Source organism: Amphiprion ocellaris, chromosome 6, assembly GCF_022539595.1.
Source record: "Amphiprion ocellaris isolate individual 3 ecotype Okinawa chromosome 6, ASM2253959v1, whole genome shotgun sequence".
Taxonomy (NCBI): Eukaryota; Metazoa; Chordata; class Actinopteri; family Pomacentridae; genus Amphiprion; species Amphiprion ocellaris.
The window spans coordinates 12,787,274-12,804,882 of NC_072771.1; the positions used below are offsets into that span (position 1 = coordinate 12,787,274).

General features: G+C 41.0%; 2 protein-coding genes across 3 annotated transcripts in view; one reads left to right on the plus strand and one right to left on the minus strand.

Annotated features, from left to right (window-relative positions):
• Window positions 1-11,776, plus strand: part of p2rx4b (purinergic receptor P2X, ligand-gated ion channel, 4b) — a 36,092-nt gene extending 24,316 nt beyond the window's left edge. The window contains exons 6-17 of the mRNA XM_023291998.3: window positions 5,535-7,319; window positions 7,462-7,609; window positions 7,715-7,786; window positions 8,687-8,759; window positions 8,854-8,950; window positions 9,025-9,105; window positions 9,987-10,128; window positions 10,201-10,337; window positions 10,409-10,502; window positions 10,587-10,652; window positions 10,731-10,829; window positions 10,961-11,776. Coding sequence (XP_023147766.1) covers window positions 7,180-7,319; window positions 7,462-7,609; window positions 7,715-7,786; window positions 8,687-8,759; window positions 8,854-8,950; window positions 9,025-9,105; window positions 9,987-10,128; window positions 10,201-10,337; window positions 10,409-10,502; window positions 10,587-10,652; window positions 10,731-10,829; window positions 10,961-10,993 — 1,182 coding nt within the window. The 5' untranslated portion in view covers window positions 5,535-7,179 and the 3' untranslated portion in view covers window positions 10,994-11,776. The remainder of the gene's footprint in view (window positions 1-5,534; window positions 7,320-7,461; window positions 7,610-7,714; window positions 7,787-8,686; window positions 8,760-8,853; window positions 8,951-9,024; window positions 9,106-9,986; window positions 10,129-10,200; window positions 10,338-10,408; window positions 10,503-10,586; window positions 10,653-10,730; window positions 10,830-10,960) is intronic.
• Window positions 11,777-12,287: 511 nt separating this feature from the next.
• zbtb26 (zinc finger and BTB domain containing 26) lies at window positions 12,288-15,960 on the minus strand. Of its 2 annotated transcripts, none has more exons than XM_055011069.1 (2): window positions 15,206-15,734; window positions 12,288-14,300 (listed from the first exon to the last, which is right to left on the minus strand). In XM_055011069.1, the coding sequence occupies exon 2, from the start codon at window positions 14,270-14,272 to the stop codon at window positions 12,947-12,949; it is 1,326 nt and encodes a 441-aa protein (XP_054867044.1). In that variant the 5' UTR covers window positions 14,273-14,300; window positions 15,206-15,734; the 3' UTR covers window positions 12,288-12,946. The 2 variants fall into 2 exon arrangements, with proteins under 2 accessions (XP_054867044.1, XP_023147770.1); XM_023292002.3 differs by lacking the exon at window positions 15,206-15,734 and adding an exon at window positions 15,809-15,960 and having other exon boundaries at window positions 12,289-14,300.
• Window positions 15,961-17,609: the final 1,649 nt, after the last annotated feature.

The window sequence follows — 17,609 nt, forward strand, 5'->3', positions numbered from 1 at the left end:
GCGCTCACTCTGATGCTGTTTTTAAAACCCAACTGAAAATCATCTGTTAATTTATTCGCTTAACTTTAAAGACAGCACAGTTATCACTACTTTAGTCTTTAACAATGAAATGAAAGGAAACAAAATAATGTATTTAGAATGTAATAATTTAATTATTTACAAAGGATTTCTATTTTAACCCGTTGTTCCAACTGGGTTACAAATGGAAAATGTCATTAGGACAAAAGAACCACACTGGGCTGATTTTCAGTTTACTTATGTAAATGATAAGTATTCTACACACACAGTTATAGAGCTCCACAGGATTTTGTGCTAGGCCTGATACTAATTACCTACTAAATGCTCACCTTACACAATATTATTAGGAAACACTGCGTGAATGTTTATTGTTATGCAGATGACATCCAGCTATATTTATCCATTAAGCCAGAAGAGACAAAGTAGTTAAAATTCAAACATGGCTTATGGACATAAATGCCTGGATGTCTGGAGTTGCATGTTTATGATCTGCTAATAGTGGTTACATCAATTTGCATAGTTTTTTTTTTTTTATCTTTTCTCTCTCTGCTTTCCCCTCCCCTCACTGGTTGAGGTAGATAGCCACCCTCCCTGAGTCTGGTTCTTCTGGAACCTTTCATCCCATTAAAAGGTTGTTTTCCTTCTGCACTGTTACCAAGAGTTACTCAAAGAGAAATTGTTGGATTTCTCTCCATAACATTGTAAGGTCTTGACCTTATAGTGCCTTCAGAGGACTTCTATTACTTTCTGGTGCTCTATGAATAAAACTGAACTGAAGTGAACTGAACCCCACTCGGGTGCTGTGGTTTGACCCCATTTTTTTAAGTGTAAAAGGAAATTAGGAGGGGGTCTATTACATTTTCAATGTAGCTGAGGGGAAGGTTGATTAATACTTAGGAGTCTCCAAGAGACCCAGAAATTACAATATGTGGTGTTATAATTCAGGGAATGAATGTAGCCATAGTATGTCTGTAAGTGGTCACCAATGTCATGTCATCATTTTGAACAACCCAGAAGAGTACTTTGTGTCAGTATAGGATTGCATATGGGAAACATGAATTCTGCTCTCTGCTGAGGTTTGACTACAGTATTTCAGTAGTACATTTCCTGCTCTTGCTGCATGTGTGATGATTTTTTTAACAAGAGTTGGGGTTGGTTGGTGTTAATGCTAATTAGCCTGACTCACTGGATGTAGGCTGCGGGTGTAAGCCAGCCATTGGCCACTTCTATTAGTCGGCTTTCTCCTCTCTTTCCGCTATCTGTGTGTTACCATTTCCAAAATCCACTTCACTATGGGATAGAACAATAATTTCCCGGCCTGCAAACTACCACACTGAAAATTTAATGTTTTCACAGAGATGAAGGCAGATCATGCTATAAGGCAGCTCAGCCATTTTTCTTTTTTTTTTTTGATGGATTATGCGTTTAAACAACTGTGCTCTCCTCCCTGCTTGCAAATGTTCCACAACACCAGTTCCACCCATGACTAAACACTAAAGCTGTATCCTTTACTTAGCTGCACCCAAGATGAGCATGATTGGTTAAAAGCAATACAAACAAGCCAGAGCATTTTTTCTTCTCTTATTGCAGACTTATAATGAAGTGCAGTCTAACCATTTTGTACAGCATAAAGGACTGGCAAAGTGAGAGTAATGCCTAATAAGTGTGGCTGGAAAACAGTTCCTATGTGTTGTTTCTTTCTACACACACGCGAAACAATTGTTCCTCCACAGCTGAGAAGTGTTTTGTTCTATTGAGTTTTGCATCCATGAGGGTACAACTGCCCTGTGGAAGTTCCAAAGCCTTGAAACTGTGTGGTTCAGTGTGTCTGTTAGCAGAATAAACTGCAGGCTCAAAAATGAGTTTATCCCAGATCTTTGCTGGCTTGGCTTGTGACCCTACTGGCTGACTACTGAGCTGAAGCCTTTCCAGAACTTATTGGTTCTTTGTTGATTTGGCATTTTTCTCTGTCACCATATTGTGTTTTTTTCAACAAGCACAATCAGTGATGCTATAAAACCAATTTGCTTTTAGTGTTTCTTGCAGGTAATTACAGCATTTTCAGCTTTTAATTCCCTCTAACCTGTAATACTGTACACTGACAAAAACACGAGTCAAGTGGAAACTGTTATGTAATTTTATTCTTAACTGCTGTCAATATTTATTCACTCGCTGCTACGAATTACTGTGGTAACTGGCCTAATTAAAAACATTCAGGAATATGACCTTATTTACATGTCTGTGCAGTGTTTTTGTTACATGCAGGAAGACATCATGAAATCAGCAGTCAGTTTCCAGTTCAAACGTGTGACTGAATGTCTGAATGAACGCTGACACAAAGACAGATGTGTCAGCATGGCGATAGCGTTGATTTAACAATCGGATGTCTGGATTATAAGTACTAAGTTTTTTTTAAAGACAGCAAACAAGCCAGAGGCCTACTGTGGGCAGTATCCCACAAACCATGCCTTCTCTACACACTGAGTACTATATTTTACCCCAAAAAGCAAATAAAAAGATCACTGACCTCAATCAAGGAAGACATATGATGGCTTTCAGATTAACTGAAAAAGAAAGACTCCCTTTTGTTAAGTTTCATGGAAGTAGCCGCGGGGCAGTCTAAACATATTGCCTCGCTCAACACCACCATTCAGGACACAGCTGTGTGGGATCCTGTCACTTGTCCACGGCCTTCCTCCTGCTCGACCCCCAGACATCAGCCATCTTGGTCAGAGGTCGTGGTCCGCGGTCGCAAGGGGTGCTCAGACAGGGCTGCTTCCCCACCTGGATTGAGCCTCTCCAACTATTACGCGCCCCTGTCTAATGATGCTCCGGTCCACCCAGCTGATGCTTCTGCCGTTGTGCCTTTGGCCTCCTCCCCCTCCAACAACAGGCCTGGGAGCTGCAACTTCTTCTGGGGTGGCTTCCCACTCCACTGGAAAGCCAAACCAATGGCCCTCATCCTATCCAAAGACCTCATCCTCTCGGCATAAACTCCTAAAAGAGGCCGTAATGAGGAGCAAGTTGTCCCTGATCCTCTCCCATCTCCGTCACGGCCTCACCACAACACCAGTCTGCTCGATTATTTGCTAATCCACAACCAGCTCCTCGACCCCTTTTCTCTCCAACCACATTAATATTTGGAGACTCCATCACCAGAAACATCCGCTTCTTCAGTGCAGCCACACGCTGTCTTCCTAGAGCCAGGGTCTTGGGCCATCCTGGATGAGCTTCCGGGGCTACTGCGTTCACTTCCATCCTCTTCCACCGAGTGATAGCTCATTTGAGTTCTAAGGACACAATTCGTCAGCAGCCTGAGCTGACCAAAAACACCTTCAATGACCTTTTATACTTTTTAAGTAGTTGTGGAAAGTTTTTATTTCTGGGTGCATTCCCACACTGGCATGTGGCATGGTGCACTTCTACAGAATCCTATGCCTTAATACATTTCTTCATTCTTCTTGTAGGGCCCACAATATAGGTTTTATTGACAGTTTTAATTTGTTTTGGAATCCTTCCTCCTGATTTTGACCTGACAGCATTCATTCCAACAGACTGGGTAGCCAGATGCTAGTGGCTAATCTGCTGCAAGCCATATAGTCGTCTCCACATGACCGCCCGTTTACATCCCTAACACACACCCTGGAACCTCCCCCTTCTTTGCTGACTCTATGTCAGGATATTAGCATCTGCACCCCCTACTGTCTTCCCCTGACATCAATTTCCAACAGTGAGTCACTACACTGAGTCACCGTTGCTCCGACTGTTGCCACTCGTCATTAAAAACCTTACTACTTGTCCTCCCCAAACAGATCACTGGTCCTGGTGCACATTCTTCTATAGCCATCATCAGTCCCTACCACAGATCAACTGCTGCACACTCTGCATGTGCTAATCATGGCGATGTAATTCAAGTTCCAGTGGATCACACTGTACCACCTACCTGACTTTTTTATTATCAGAGACATGACTATCTCACTAACTGAAGTGCCCCCCCCCCATTTGATGCAAATCGTTGTCATAAATACTGCTGAAATTTCAGTCTATAATGTAAAAAGGGCCAGGTGAAAAGAAGAGGAAAATTAGAGCAAGAAGGAAAGGATGAAGGAATGAAAGGATGATTTGGAGATAAATGGTTTATTGACACAACAATGGGTTTTGCACTGCACGTTCTGTGGTGGTCAGCTGTATTATGCTTTACTTAACAGCATCACAGCTAGTGGGCTGTTATTGCTGTTGCTACATGACTACGCTGGAACCAAACAGTGTACAACCACAGACTGCATATGAAAGATGGACCTTGAGGTCTGAAAAATGAAACCAATACTTGAATGCCTTAAGCCTGCATTCTTTCCAACAGCCAGCTGGGGGCGACTCCTCTGATTACATTAAAAAGTCTGATTGTCTTGAAGTGTATGAGAAATGACCCTACTTCTCTCCTGATATGGTACCTCAGTACACATTTTCCTAATAGATTTCTGGCCACAACCACTAGTTTCAAGTCCCCCTCTATACTGTCTGGTGTTCCTTTTGTAAATTACGATCCCATTTACAGTAAAACACACAATTAAGCAATGAATGTTTAAGAGAAAACATAAGAAACAAATTTTTCATCTAGCTTTCCATTCAAACTGTGGCCAACAGCGATTGTGCTCACGCCAGTAAGTACAAATATCGTAAAAAATGAGCACATTTTTCAACTTTTGGAGCACATCCATTCAACTTGGCATGCTGCGGGCCTCCATTTAAAAGAGTTGCCCAAAACCTGTTTGCTGAGATAATGTGAACATGCCAAAAGGTCTCAGATGAGGTTAGAAATGAGTGCTTTTATTACTTGTGTAACCGGTGGTTTCTCTTCTATGCGTTTTGTTTAGTCAACCGAGACAGAGACTTTTTTTTTCCTTTCCTTAAAGTTCCCAGATCCAGAGTCAGAAACAGAGGTGACCGAGCCTTTTCTGCGGCTGCACCCGGTCAGAAGAAGCGCTTACCTATTCAAATAAGAGCCACTTGGTCACTTGATACCTTCAAGTCCCTGCTGAAGACATATATGTACTCTCCTGGCTTTTAATTGTAGTTGAGCATTGACACCTTGATATATGTCTTTGTTTATCTTGTTCTATATATTTCCTCACAGATTATGTCTTGTTTTCTATTTTGAACTGTAAATCACTTTGGTCAACCTTGGTTGTTTTTAAAATGTGCTATGTAAGTACAATTGACTTGACTACTTTAAGAAGATGTTACTGTACTCCATGCAGTAGCTTAGCCTCGTCAGCAAAATAAGATTCAGTTGCACCATTTGTTAACACTTACAAGGGCAGTATTGGTACCTTCTCTGTGTAACAGGCTCACTAGCCATGCTTGTCTAAGACTGTTTTGTTCATTACAGCTTCCCTACCCCACTACTTCCAAACACAGCTAATTCACCGGACAAGCTAATTTCAGACAATCTACAATAAGAAAAGAGAAATTTTGCACCAGATTCTGCCATGTTTTTTCTTTGTGTTCTCTTTCAGCATTGACCTTTGATGACTCGGAGAATCTATGAGCGCAGTAAAAGAAAAGAGAGGAGACACAGTTCCATTTATCACATGAACATGAGGAACCAAGGCCACCATAAATGCCCAGATATTAAGAGGAGCCTGCAATGAGGAAAAGTAACTACTGTATAGAGAGAAGCATGGTGCACTGGTAATTTAATTGCGCTTTAGTAAGAATTCTATACAGGTACTATATTGTTACAGACGTATTTAATATTCAGTATGTACCTGTCTGAGAGAAAGTAGTTACTTATGTCAGAATCAATTGAAAAAACTGAAAATTGTTGTCGTCACAGCTATCTGGAAGAGAACATGTTCTTAAGAAAAAAGAAATGAGGAACTGCCCCAGGACAAGAAAAGAAATGATGGCAAACGGATCCAGTACAGGACATGTCTGACAGCTCAACGAACACAAGATAATTTCATGAAGTAAACTGACATGTTACATGCTTTGATATGTGCTTATGCAGCTCAAATTTACAGCTGACAGCTTCAAAAGATGTATATCATAGAGCACTGGTCTAATTTCAGGCAAACTCAATGATGTTCTGATATCTTTGTTAACACTCCAAATGAAAAGGTATGAAAAGGTTGCTTTAAACACTAAACCGCACTATTTCTGTCTATTGGTCCAGTTAACATTTGTTTTAACAATTGTTTGTTTTAGATTATCGCAAGCAGTTGCCAGAGGACCTCAGATACCAGACCAAACACATTTTATTTGAAGATGCTAAGGATGACTTCACTCCAAGTATTCTACGATATTCAATATTTGTTTTGATCAAACTTAAATAAAAGGTCAGAACAATAAAAATACAATAAATAAAAACAATGATAATTTACAAAATGCCCCCTTCTTTGGATATTACATCTTGAAGAGCAGAGTTCACTGCTGACCACTATGCTCTGAACTAAAGTCATCTTCACAGTAGCAGATTTTAGCCTGCTAATAGATTACACTTTACTTTCATTAATCTCTGCTCTAACCACTTCATTCTGGACTCTAAATAATCCCAGTTATTCCCTGTTAATCAAATCCAGGACGATCTGAAATGCTATCTAATGTCTAAAGCTTACAAAAATGTCTTTCAGGTGTTAATATAAACTGGGATTTTGCAATAACATTACACATCCACTGTTGCCCTGTTGTTGTCCACAGCTGGCTGAGTGACAGATTCCTTCCACTGACTTAGGTGGTCTTAGACAATAGGTCTAAGTGTTTCTTTTATTTGAAGGTGATGTCTGCATTTACATGCATGGCACAACAGTTGTAACTTCATGAACACAGGATTAGACAGTTAATAGCATTGTCTGTTCTTCCACACACCCAGTAGGTCTGGTGGTACATAAAGACTGTAGAAGTGCAAAGTGGAATTTCAGTGTTCTATTTGTGCTGTGGGACCCCAATATCGGACTGGAGAATACACTGTTGTGACTTTTATTTTAGTAGCAGTTACAGCTAAACATAAAAAGAAGTTCAGTCCATGCTGTATACCTTAACCTTCACATTCAAAGTGGGATGCATCCACTGTGAATATGATTTGAATATGATGATTTGAATAAAGGCAGATATGTCCACTCGCCATTACTGCTGAGTCCTTCACTGGAGCGTGGTGCAGAGATGTGCAAGACTACAGGCTTCCAGGACTGTTTGCACTACGTGTTTGACTATGAAACACCAAAAACACTGGTTATTCCAAGCATTCGTGTAGGATGTGTCTTCAGGTTCACCCAGCTGCTGGTCGTACTGTATGTGGTGGGGTAAGTCATGAAAAAAATCCACTAGAAGACACATTGAGACACAACATTGAGTATAGATTCAGTTAAAACCTGATCTAAAGCTGAATTAGTCATGAAATGTGTTTTGATTTGATTCTCCTGTTAAACTGTAAACCTGCGGTAGGTATGTGTGTGTGGTGCAGAAAGCCTACCAGGACACAGACTCTGTCATCAGCACTGTCACCACCAAGGTGAAAGGTTTTGCCTTCACTAACACATCTGACATGGGCCCTCATCTATGGGATGTGGCTGAATATGTAATCCCTCCTCAGGTGTTTAAACATACGCTTCATCTTTTTTTCATCTTAGTATGACATGGCGGTTGTACACGGTGTGACTTTTACTATTGATTTTTTTCCTGTGCTTCTGTCTAACAGGGTGATCATTCATTTTTCGTGCTAACAAACATGGTTGTCACCCCTGAACAGACTCAGTCACGTTGTCCTGAGGTGAGTCGCTGACATGATATCCTATAACATAGCTATAATACTAGTTTGTTGATTCACAGCATTTCATTGGAATATTAGAGCTGAATTATGGGTTCAGCTTGAATTACATCATTTTATATCTTAGCTGATGTTTACTTTTGTTGTTAGTTGATCCATTCATCATTTTCAAAATGAATCTGTTAATTGTTTGGTTCACTAAATGTGAGAAAATGTAGAAAACTGGTCCTTACAGTTTCCTTGAGATTAAGGTGATGTTTCCAGTTTAAATGTTTGGGACACCAAACAGTTCAAGACTCAAATATATTCAAATTACAACACTACAAAATAGAGCTGAAGATGAATGTGTGATATTTTTTTATTAATAAATGATGCAGACAGTTCGTGAATTATGAAAAAATTCTTGATGGGACTGGCAAATGAGTCAGTTGAATTCAGCACCAGACAGAACACATGGGCCATGGGCAAAGTTTTCCAATACATGTGCACTTTATTTACACTCTTAATATCTTGAGGGGAAAATGGATGGAACATCCTTAAAAAAAAAATAATGAGCAGTCTGATGAGTTATACCTCACACCGATCAGGCATAACATTATGACCACCTGCCTAAATCCTGTGTTGGTCTCCTTTATGCTGCTAAAACTCCTCTGATCCAGTGGGCCATGTACTCAGGACCTCTGGGGATGTCCTGTGGCATAAGATGGTGACAGTGAATTCTGTGGGTCCTGTGGGTTGCAGGGTGGGACCTACCTAGACCAGGCTTACTTACACATCCCACAGATGCTCAACAAGACTTGGATCTGGGGAGTGTGGAACCCGGGTGAACAGCTTAGCTCTGTCATGTTCCAGTCAAGAGCTTGATGTGATTGTACACTTTATCACTGACGATTCTTCCTCCAGCTTCCAAACCCATCAACTACTTGTGTGGATGACTGTGACTGTATTGAGGGACACAGTGATCCTCGGGGAAATGGTAAGTCCTCCTCACTGATGTCGGGTAATACATCAGAGCTAAATGATTTGACACCACACTGCACAACATCGCATGACATTAATGTTCCTCTCAGGTATACAGACAGGACTGTGTGAGAACTATTCCACCACTGTTAAGACCTGTGAAGTGCTCTCCTGGTGCCCTCATGAAGTAGACACTAAGCTGCCTGAGTAGGAATATTTGCAAAGTTACAGTTCTTTAAGTAATCACCACATAGTTCACCATGTTGTTTTCTGCCCCACAGACGTGCACTAATGTCTGCAGCAGAGAACTTCACTGTGTTGATCAAAAACAGCATAACATACCCAAAGTTCAACATTCACAGGTCAGTGTTCTGTATCCGAACATGTGGAGGTGCAGACCTCTATCAGTCTATCAGTATTTGCATATATTAATATGCAAATATTCAGTTTTATTGCGGGGCACTATATCAAACAGTGGTGGAGGAAGTATTCAGATCCTTTTACTTAAGTAAAAGAACCAATACCACAGTAAAAATGCTCTGCTGCCAGTAGAAGTCCTGCATTTAAAATCATCTAAGTATTATCAGGTTAATGTACTGTTCAAAACAAGAAAATCACTCCTTTGTCTATTATACTCTTATTTATTAGATTATTAGATCATTATTACTCTGCCAAGGAATGTGGGGGAGTTGTGTGACAATTGGCGTATGTTTGTCTGTCTGTGTGCAACATTACTCAAAAATGGAATAACGGATTTGGATGAAATTTTCAGGGAAGGTCAGAAATGGCACAAGGACCAATTAATTAGATTTTGGCAGTGATGCAGCTTATTGTCTGGATCCACAGATTTGTTAAGGATTTCCGTATCATTGTGAGATAGTGGCACAGCGTCACTGTAACTATGACAACAAGTGAACACTACATCAGCAGCCTGCTGACAGTCACATGATTATAATTCTACTACAAATCCACCGCTGCGGACTTATCGGGGCTTGTCCATCAGAAATAATACAAGGAACAGCGGTTAAATTGTGGGGGTGTTTCTGAGTCCCACCAATTCCCACCACCTGCTACATATGTAGAATATTTCACTCTGGCATGTATTAAAGTAGAAGGTGTCATGAAAAGAATAGACTCAAGTACAAGTACGCAAAATGTATACAGTACCCAAGTGTAGTGCTTGAGTAAATGTACTTAGTTACATTCCACCACAGGTATCAAACACACAGCTTCTTTCCTCCAGGAGAAACATACTGCCTCACATTAACTCCTCATACCTGAAGAGGTGTGAATTCAATCGTACATCAGACCCTGATTGCCCCATATTCCGGCTCAAACACATCGTTTCAGAGGCTGGAGAGGACTTTCAAGATATGGCTGTGAAGGTAAACACAGTTATTATTGTCTTGCACAGTTAGATATTGAATTTAATTTTTACATTCCTGCAACTTCAAAAGGGGGGCATCCTTGGTATTCTCATTGACTGGAGCTGTGACCTGGACTGGTGGGCGAAGAAATGTTACCCCAAGTACAGCTTCCGCAGGTTGGACAACAAACATCCAGTCAATAATGTGGCTCCTGGTTACAACTTCAGGTAAAACTATTTTCAACTTATTAATAAATGTACAAAGCTAAAAATAAAACGTATCAAACCATTGCATTTAGGTTTGTAAAATACTACAAGAAATCAGATGGAGAAGAAACCAGGATGCTAATCAAAGCATATGGGATCCGCTTCAATGTCATTGCATTTGGAACTGTGAGGCCTGTTTAAATCTTAAGATTTTTAATGATTTCAAAAAAGTGTTTTCTTTGCATTGATAATAGTGTGTGGTTCTTGCAGGCAGGAAAATTTGGAATTGTACCAACCATAGTGAACCTGGGTGCAGCTTTGTCCTTCCTCAGTTTGGTGAGTAGAAATACTGAATTTTGTATTCAAAAAAGGAACAGTGCATGTAATTTGAGTGTTTTATATATTTGCCCTCAGGTGCCCGTCGTTACAGACTGGTTTATGTTAACATGCATGAAGAAAAGAGATTTTTACAGCAAACAGAAAGTATCATATCTGACTGAGGACACAGAATCAGTAAGTGACTTCTCCTTCACCTTCTCATCTTACATTCTTCACTGCTGACACTAGTTAGTATTAAATAAAATATTATATTTAGATCAGTCATTGTCCCGCAGTTAATGTGTTTGTCTGTTTTTATAATGCAGATGCCAATGGGCAGCACCTATGGAACCCAATAACATGGTGCAGTCAGCAAGGTTTTTCTGCTGAGGAATTTGAACCTGCTATAAAAACTGACATGAAAATACTATTTGAATCCTTTAATAAAGCTGGTTAAATGTTAAGAGTGACAATGACAAATGTTTAAGTACATAAATAGCAGGGGTGGAAGAAGTACTAAGATCTTGTATTTAAGTGAAAGTGGGAACACCATCCAGCCATTATTTGTATACCACTTAATCCTCATTATGGCCTCAGGGTGCCTGGAGTCTATCTCAGCTGACTTAAGATGAAGGCAGGGGACACCCTGGACAGGTCACCAGTCTATAACAGGGTTACACAGAGACAAACAATCATATTCACAATTACAGACAATTTAAGGTTACCAATTACCCTCATGATGTTTTTGGACTGTGGGAGAAAAGCAGCGAAAACCCACACTGCACAGGGAGAACGTGCAAACTCTATGCAGAAAGATCCCAGGCCAGGACACGAACTGAGGACCTTCTAACTGCAAGGCGACAGTGCTAACCGCCAATCCACTGTGCAGCCCATGGCAATACCATAATGCAGAAATACTGTTACTAGTGGAAGTCCAGCATTTAAATGTAGGATTAAGTAAAAGTACAAATGTATTAGCATCAAAGTAGCAAAAATACAATATTTGCCTCTATATATGCCAAAAAGCACTGAACTTAGTGCAGCTTGTTGACATCATCTATTACTGTTACACTGCAGAAACCTAACTCTGTCTACATTTACTTATTAGTCCAGTCCTTAGCAGGAATCACGGGAGTGTCTGAAGTAAATAAACCAGCTCTCAAGTGAGTGAAATGTGGCCCTGCTACAATTCTTTTTTTTAATAAGAACAATTGGTTGAGAAGATGAGACACCTTTGCCAACTCCAGACCAGTTGTTGTGTGCCTGAGCAACCACACACACCTACAATTTAAATATACAGTATGACACTAAATACACAACACACACAAACTGATGATTTCGTGAAGGCGCAAGACAGGAGTGGAAAAGTTCTCTTTAACATGGAAAAACTGCAGAACTTCTATTCACGTGGAGATATTGACGGTGAACACAATGAAACCTTTGTTAAAACACCTCTCCACACATTTACATGCCACTTTGAGATACTCACACTACAAACTAACTATTAAAAAGCTTGTAAAACCAAATCTGCAGGCTGAGGAAGGTCTGAGCTGAAACACCTGTGCTGGTTATTCTTCTGCATTACAGCTGGACTCACAATGGAATTTTTTGTTGTACATGAATGGTGATAAGGTGTGTGTAACAGTAAGAACATGCATCCAAGTTTGGTTGAGTATTTTTTTTAATCTGATAACACATACTGATTTCTATGAACACAGGACAGATATGATGTCACTTTGGTTCAATAGTACCGCAGATAGTAAGTCTACATAGAAGAACCTTTATAGTTCACATAGACACTTTGGCATTGCATTTGTCGCCGAGACAAAATGACATAGCTTGCCTTCTGTAAAACATTTTGTACTTACACTCATTCAAGTTTCTCTTACTTCTAAAGTCCATGTTGTCATCTTAACACAGGTAAGAAAGAAAGGCTACAGCAGATTGTATACACAATATACATTTGTATATTTTACACTTTGCAACATTTTTCTCATTGGACACGGCAGACACAGAAACATGTTAATTATCATAGAACTGACTACTGATGTTCAGTCATTGTGTTTCAGTGTTGAATTTTCAAGTATGATATGAAGGCATCTACACTGTATTGTACAAAAAAGACAAAAGTCCACAGTAATGAAGCTACAGTGACATGTAGACCAGGAAAACTTAGTTTATGTCCTCCAGTTAAACAGATCAGGCTGCCACTCTAAGAAAGCAGCCAAAGTCTTCGCTCATCTGGCCCTCTTTATGTTTATAACTGTCGTCTTCTCACAGAAATGATATGCTAAAAAAATTAGTCACACATTTCATATTCGTCCAAAATCAAAGTCAAGTGTCCCATCATGCAGGCTGCGTTCATTTGCATTGTCAAAGCTGTTTTTCCCGTGGATCTGTTTGAGGTGCTTACGGAGAACTGGCTTGTGAGCGAACACCATGTCACAGTAGTTGCAGCGGTGTGGTTTATCTCCACTGTGCAGGTTTAGGTGATCCAACAACGAGCACTTTTGGGTGAAGGTCTTACCGCAGATTTTACACTGGAAGGGCTTGATGCCGGCGTGGACCCGCATGTGTCGGTGCAGGTTGCCCTTCTGCGTGAAGGTCTTGCCACACAGGAGGCACATGAACAGCTTGTGCATCTTGAGATGGTTGGCGTAGTTCTCCAGCTGGCGGAAGACCCGGGCACACTTGGGACACTGGTGGTACCACTGGAGAGGCTTGTCGTAGTTCCTCTGGTATGCAATGTGCTTCTCTACCAGAGGAGATGGAGGAGGGGGGCTGAACGGGCATCTGGTCAGGCCGGGTGGAGCAGCAACCTCACTGCCACGGCTGTCCACAGTTGAGTTAATGAGCGAGTGCTGGGGCTCAGGGGAGCGGAGCGCAGCAGGAGGACTGGTGGAGAAGTGACCAGTCACTGAGTTTTCTGCTACATCAGTGACAGACTCCACCTTGACTATGGTGATGTCACTCTCCGCCATACTCTGCCTTGTCTGACTCTGATGAATCTGGACAGGACTCTTAGGCTGTATAATCACATCGTCGTCGTCATCATCATCATCATCATCACCATCATCTAAAGCGTCGTCATCATTGTCAATATTGTTTTCACCTTCCACCTGCTCCACCACTTCCTCCTCCTCCTGATGGACAGTCCTAACCTGAGACAGGTCCTGCTCTCTCTGTGCCCTGGGAGAGAAACTCTCCTCCTTCTTGTCCCGTCTCATATTCACTGCCAGATGTCGTGGAGGTTTGATGAACTTGCTGAGGGCTTGAGTGCACTGCTCCACAATGTGGCCCATCTGAAGGAAGCTGGCCACTGTCAGGTAATGCACCAGCTCTAGCTCAGGAAACTCCAGCTGGCCAGTGTAGCAGGACAGCAGCAGCTGCCGGCCCACTTCCGGCTCCTGGATCATGGAGATGTGGACCTCCCTAGAGTCCTGCTGCAGGATGAACTGGTCCCTCAAGAAAGAGGAACCGGCAGCAAACACCACCTTGTGACCGGGAACCTCTAACTGGTTGATGCGCACAGTGACATCACAGAAGCGTCTCTGGTGTCGCAGGAGGTTCATCTTCTGCAGCATCGAATCCCCAAACGTGGCGAAGCGGAACTGCAGGATCACTTGGTTCTGGGCCATAGTGAACCAGGAGACGGTAGCAGCACACCTGTTTGACACAAATGTAGAAACTGTATCAAATCTCTCCTGAACCCATGCATAATTGTGTGAATTTTTACATTTCGACATTAACTGCTGTCCTTTAGATGGCAGGCAGTCTCATCCGCATGTAAAATTCGAAAGATTTTACCTACACAACTATGCTCTCTCCACAAATTAAACTGCTTTTCTGGCACAGAAACTAATCCAGTGCTTCACGATGAGCAACTAACGGCACATATTTTAATCAAAGATCTGAAGTCTATTTATATACAGATAAGCCCAAAATTACTTACAACCATCTAAAGCTTTAATTCATACTTAAATTTTATTTTACCAGTAAGTTCCTTCTCACTGAGAATGACAAACAAGTATACAACTGATTACTACTAATCATTTTAACTAGATCTGTTTTGTATTTTGTCTGAAAAATACCATATTCAACATTGCTGGTCTGTCACACTTCAATTCTTGCCAGAGTAAGGGTGACTTCTGATTTCTTCTCAGCCCTTTGAGATGTTTCACAGAGTCGAACTACTTGTATGTTTTACTGATGCTTTGCATTGTGGCCATTTGACCTTGTAAACATTTTAAAGCTGCCACAATCTGCGATGGAGCACAATATCATGCTCACTAAGCTCTTCGGTGTTAGTCATGACTTGGAATTGACAGTAAGTAACTGGAGAACATGACATCAGCTGTTCTCAGTTAATAGAGTACTAGAATACTCTTGAACATGGCAAAAGTACCAGGAGCATCTGTGATGGTATTTAAGGTACATTTTCTTGAGAAAAAAAAGGCAACAATCTTAACAGGTGTTAATAATTTGGGGTGTGGCATTTTGAGTAAAAAGTGTAATTAAAACTACGGGGATAATTAAAACACAGCGTTAGCATTTCTCACATAATATCTTACCATCTTTTGTTGCTTGATTTTGTTATTTCCAACCACAAGACGTAGTGAAAGTTAGTACATTTTTGTAAATACTATCCTCTCACACAAAGCTACCTAGAGTTGTCGATCAGCTTCCAGTAGTTTCCTTGAGCTAACAGTCGGCGAGCAGCTGTCAGGCTAAACACACCAGTTATAGCCGAATAATGTTTACACCCGAATTACAGTAAAATCTTAAATCCATTTTAAAGGATAAATTCTAGTTTTAGTGCTGCTGAGGTTCACCTAAAGAGACAATAATGTAAATCCGGTCAGCTGCAATGGACTCGGTTTGTCCGAGACTTGACCATCTATTAGCTTCAGGCTCCGGCTAACGTTGAAGTGCTGCTTTCCTTGTGAGGAGGAAAAACAGTCTAAAGTACAGCAAGACAACAACATAATCTGGCTTAATTTCAGTCTTTATGTGCAACAATAGCTGAAGCTACATGACATCAATCACAGATCGCCTCCAGATGTCTCCTCGGCCTACTGCTGCTCTATCAGCTAACAGCTAACAGAGTGTAATAACGTTAGCTAGCTGTAATACTGTGTTTGTACTAAGAGGAAGCAGTAGTAAGGTGTATTTACCTGAAACCTGCTTGTCAACACCTCTGGGGCTGCTGGTGTCGGTGTGGCCTCAGAGTGTCTGAGGACTTGAAGCATCTGCTCCGGATGCAAAACACATTTAAAGGCGCAGCAGCTTCCAGATGTCCATCCTGTCTGTGGAAATACCTCCCACATGTAAACAAGCTACAACACTGGCATCAACTTAACATAGCAATAAAGACAATCAAACACCCCTACTGTTTCGTCATTAATACATAATTGTTTATGCATTAATGACATTATAATTGTCATAATTGTTGTTTCTTTCTGTGGCGTTTAATTGATACATATTTACCAGCATCACCACATATTTAATCAGCTTTAATGGCCAAGTAGGTACACGGCATACAAGGAATTTGGTTTCGGCTGTTGGTGTCACTCTAGGAATTAGGAAAAGAGAATAATAAAATAAGTATAGAAAAAATACAAAATATATATAGATATATACACATCTTGTAAACATGCTGGTGCTGGTGGTGTAATGGTGTGGGGGATATTTTCTTTTTTTTTTTAAGTTATTTTTTTGGCCTTTTTTATCGGCTTTATGGGATAGGTGCAGTGTGAGAGAGACAGGAGAAGAGTCGGGGGAAGACATGCAGCAAAGGGCCGCGAGCGGGAATTGAACCCGGGCCAGCTGCGTCAGGGACCAGCCCCTGTACATGGGTCGCCCGCTCAACACGTTGAGCTATACGGGCGCCCATGGGGGATATTTTCATGGCACATTTTGGGTCCCTTAGTACAAACTGAGCATCATTTAAACATCACAACCTACCTGAGTATTGTTGCGCACCATGTCCATCCTTTTATGAATGCAGTGGACCATCTTCTGATGGCCACTTCCAGCAGGATAATGTACCATGTCACAAAGCTCAAATCATCTCAAACTGGTTTCTTGAACGTGACATTGAGTTCACTGGACTCCAATGACCTCCACAGTCACCAGATCTCAATCCAATAGAACCTTTGGGATGTGGTGGAACAGGAGATTGGCATCATGGATGTGCAGCCGAAAAATCTGCAGCAACTGCGTAATGCTGTCATGTCAATATGGACCAAAATCTCTGAGGAATGTTTCCAACACCTTATTGAAAGTATGCCATGAAGAATTAAGGCAGCTCTGAAGGCAAAAGAGGATCCAACCTTTTACACCTAATAAAGTGGCCAGTGAGTGTATATACACACTAGTGCAAAACAAAAATTGCATGTAATGTCAGATAAAAGGCAACTTATTTTTAGATGATCAGGAATTTATTAAATAGACACTGAAAAAGGAGAATGATCTGCATATATAGGAGTTACACTAGTGATAGTCACATGTTCCTTCTCTGTCTTTCTAAAAGAGGCAAGGACTTCACAGAGCTGCACATTCTAACACAAGCAACCGTGTAGTTAGACATAACTCTCAAACCACTTTAAGGCAAGAAGGGATTATTTCACGGGAAAGTTTTTTATAAAAAGTAGGCAACTTTGATACACACAAATTAGTCTTTATTGCTTTAATCGATGACTGGAGAGGGACTTTAAGATATCACAAACCAATAAAGGACAGGAACCATTGGTTTTTGACATTACCACACCATGACTAATCACATCTGAATGCATGATTCATTAAGTGAAGTGATGGAGGTCTGCAGGTGAAGGATTTAAGGGATCCAGATGTGTTCACAGGCCCTAGAAAACAGCAGAGTTTAGGTATTTATTTAATCAAAAATTAGATTTGACTGTTGTCAGGTGATCTATAAGGTCCTACAATTCTTCTTTCTCCAGCTCAGAGACTGATGCA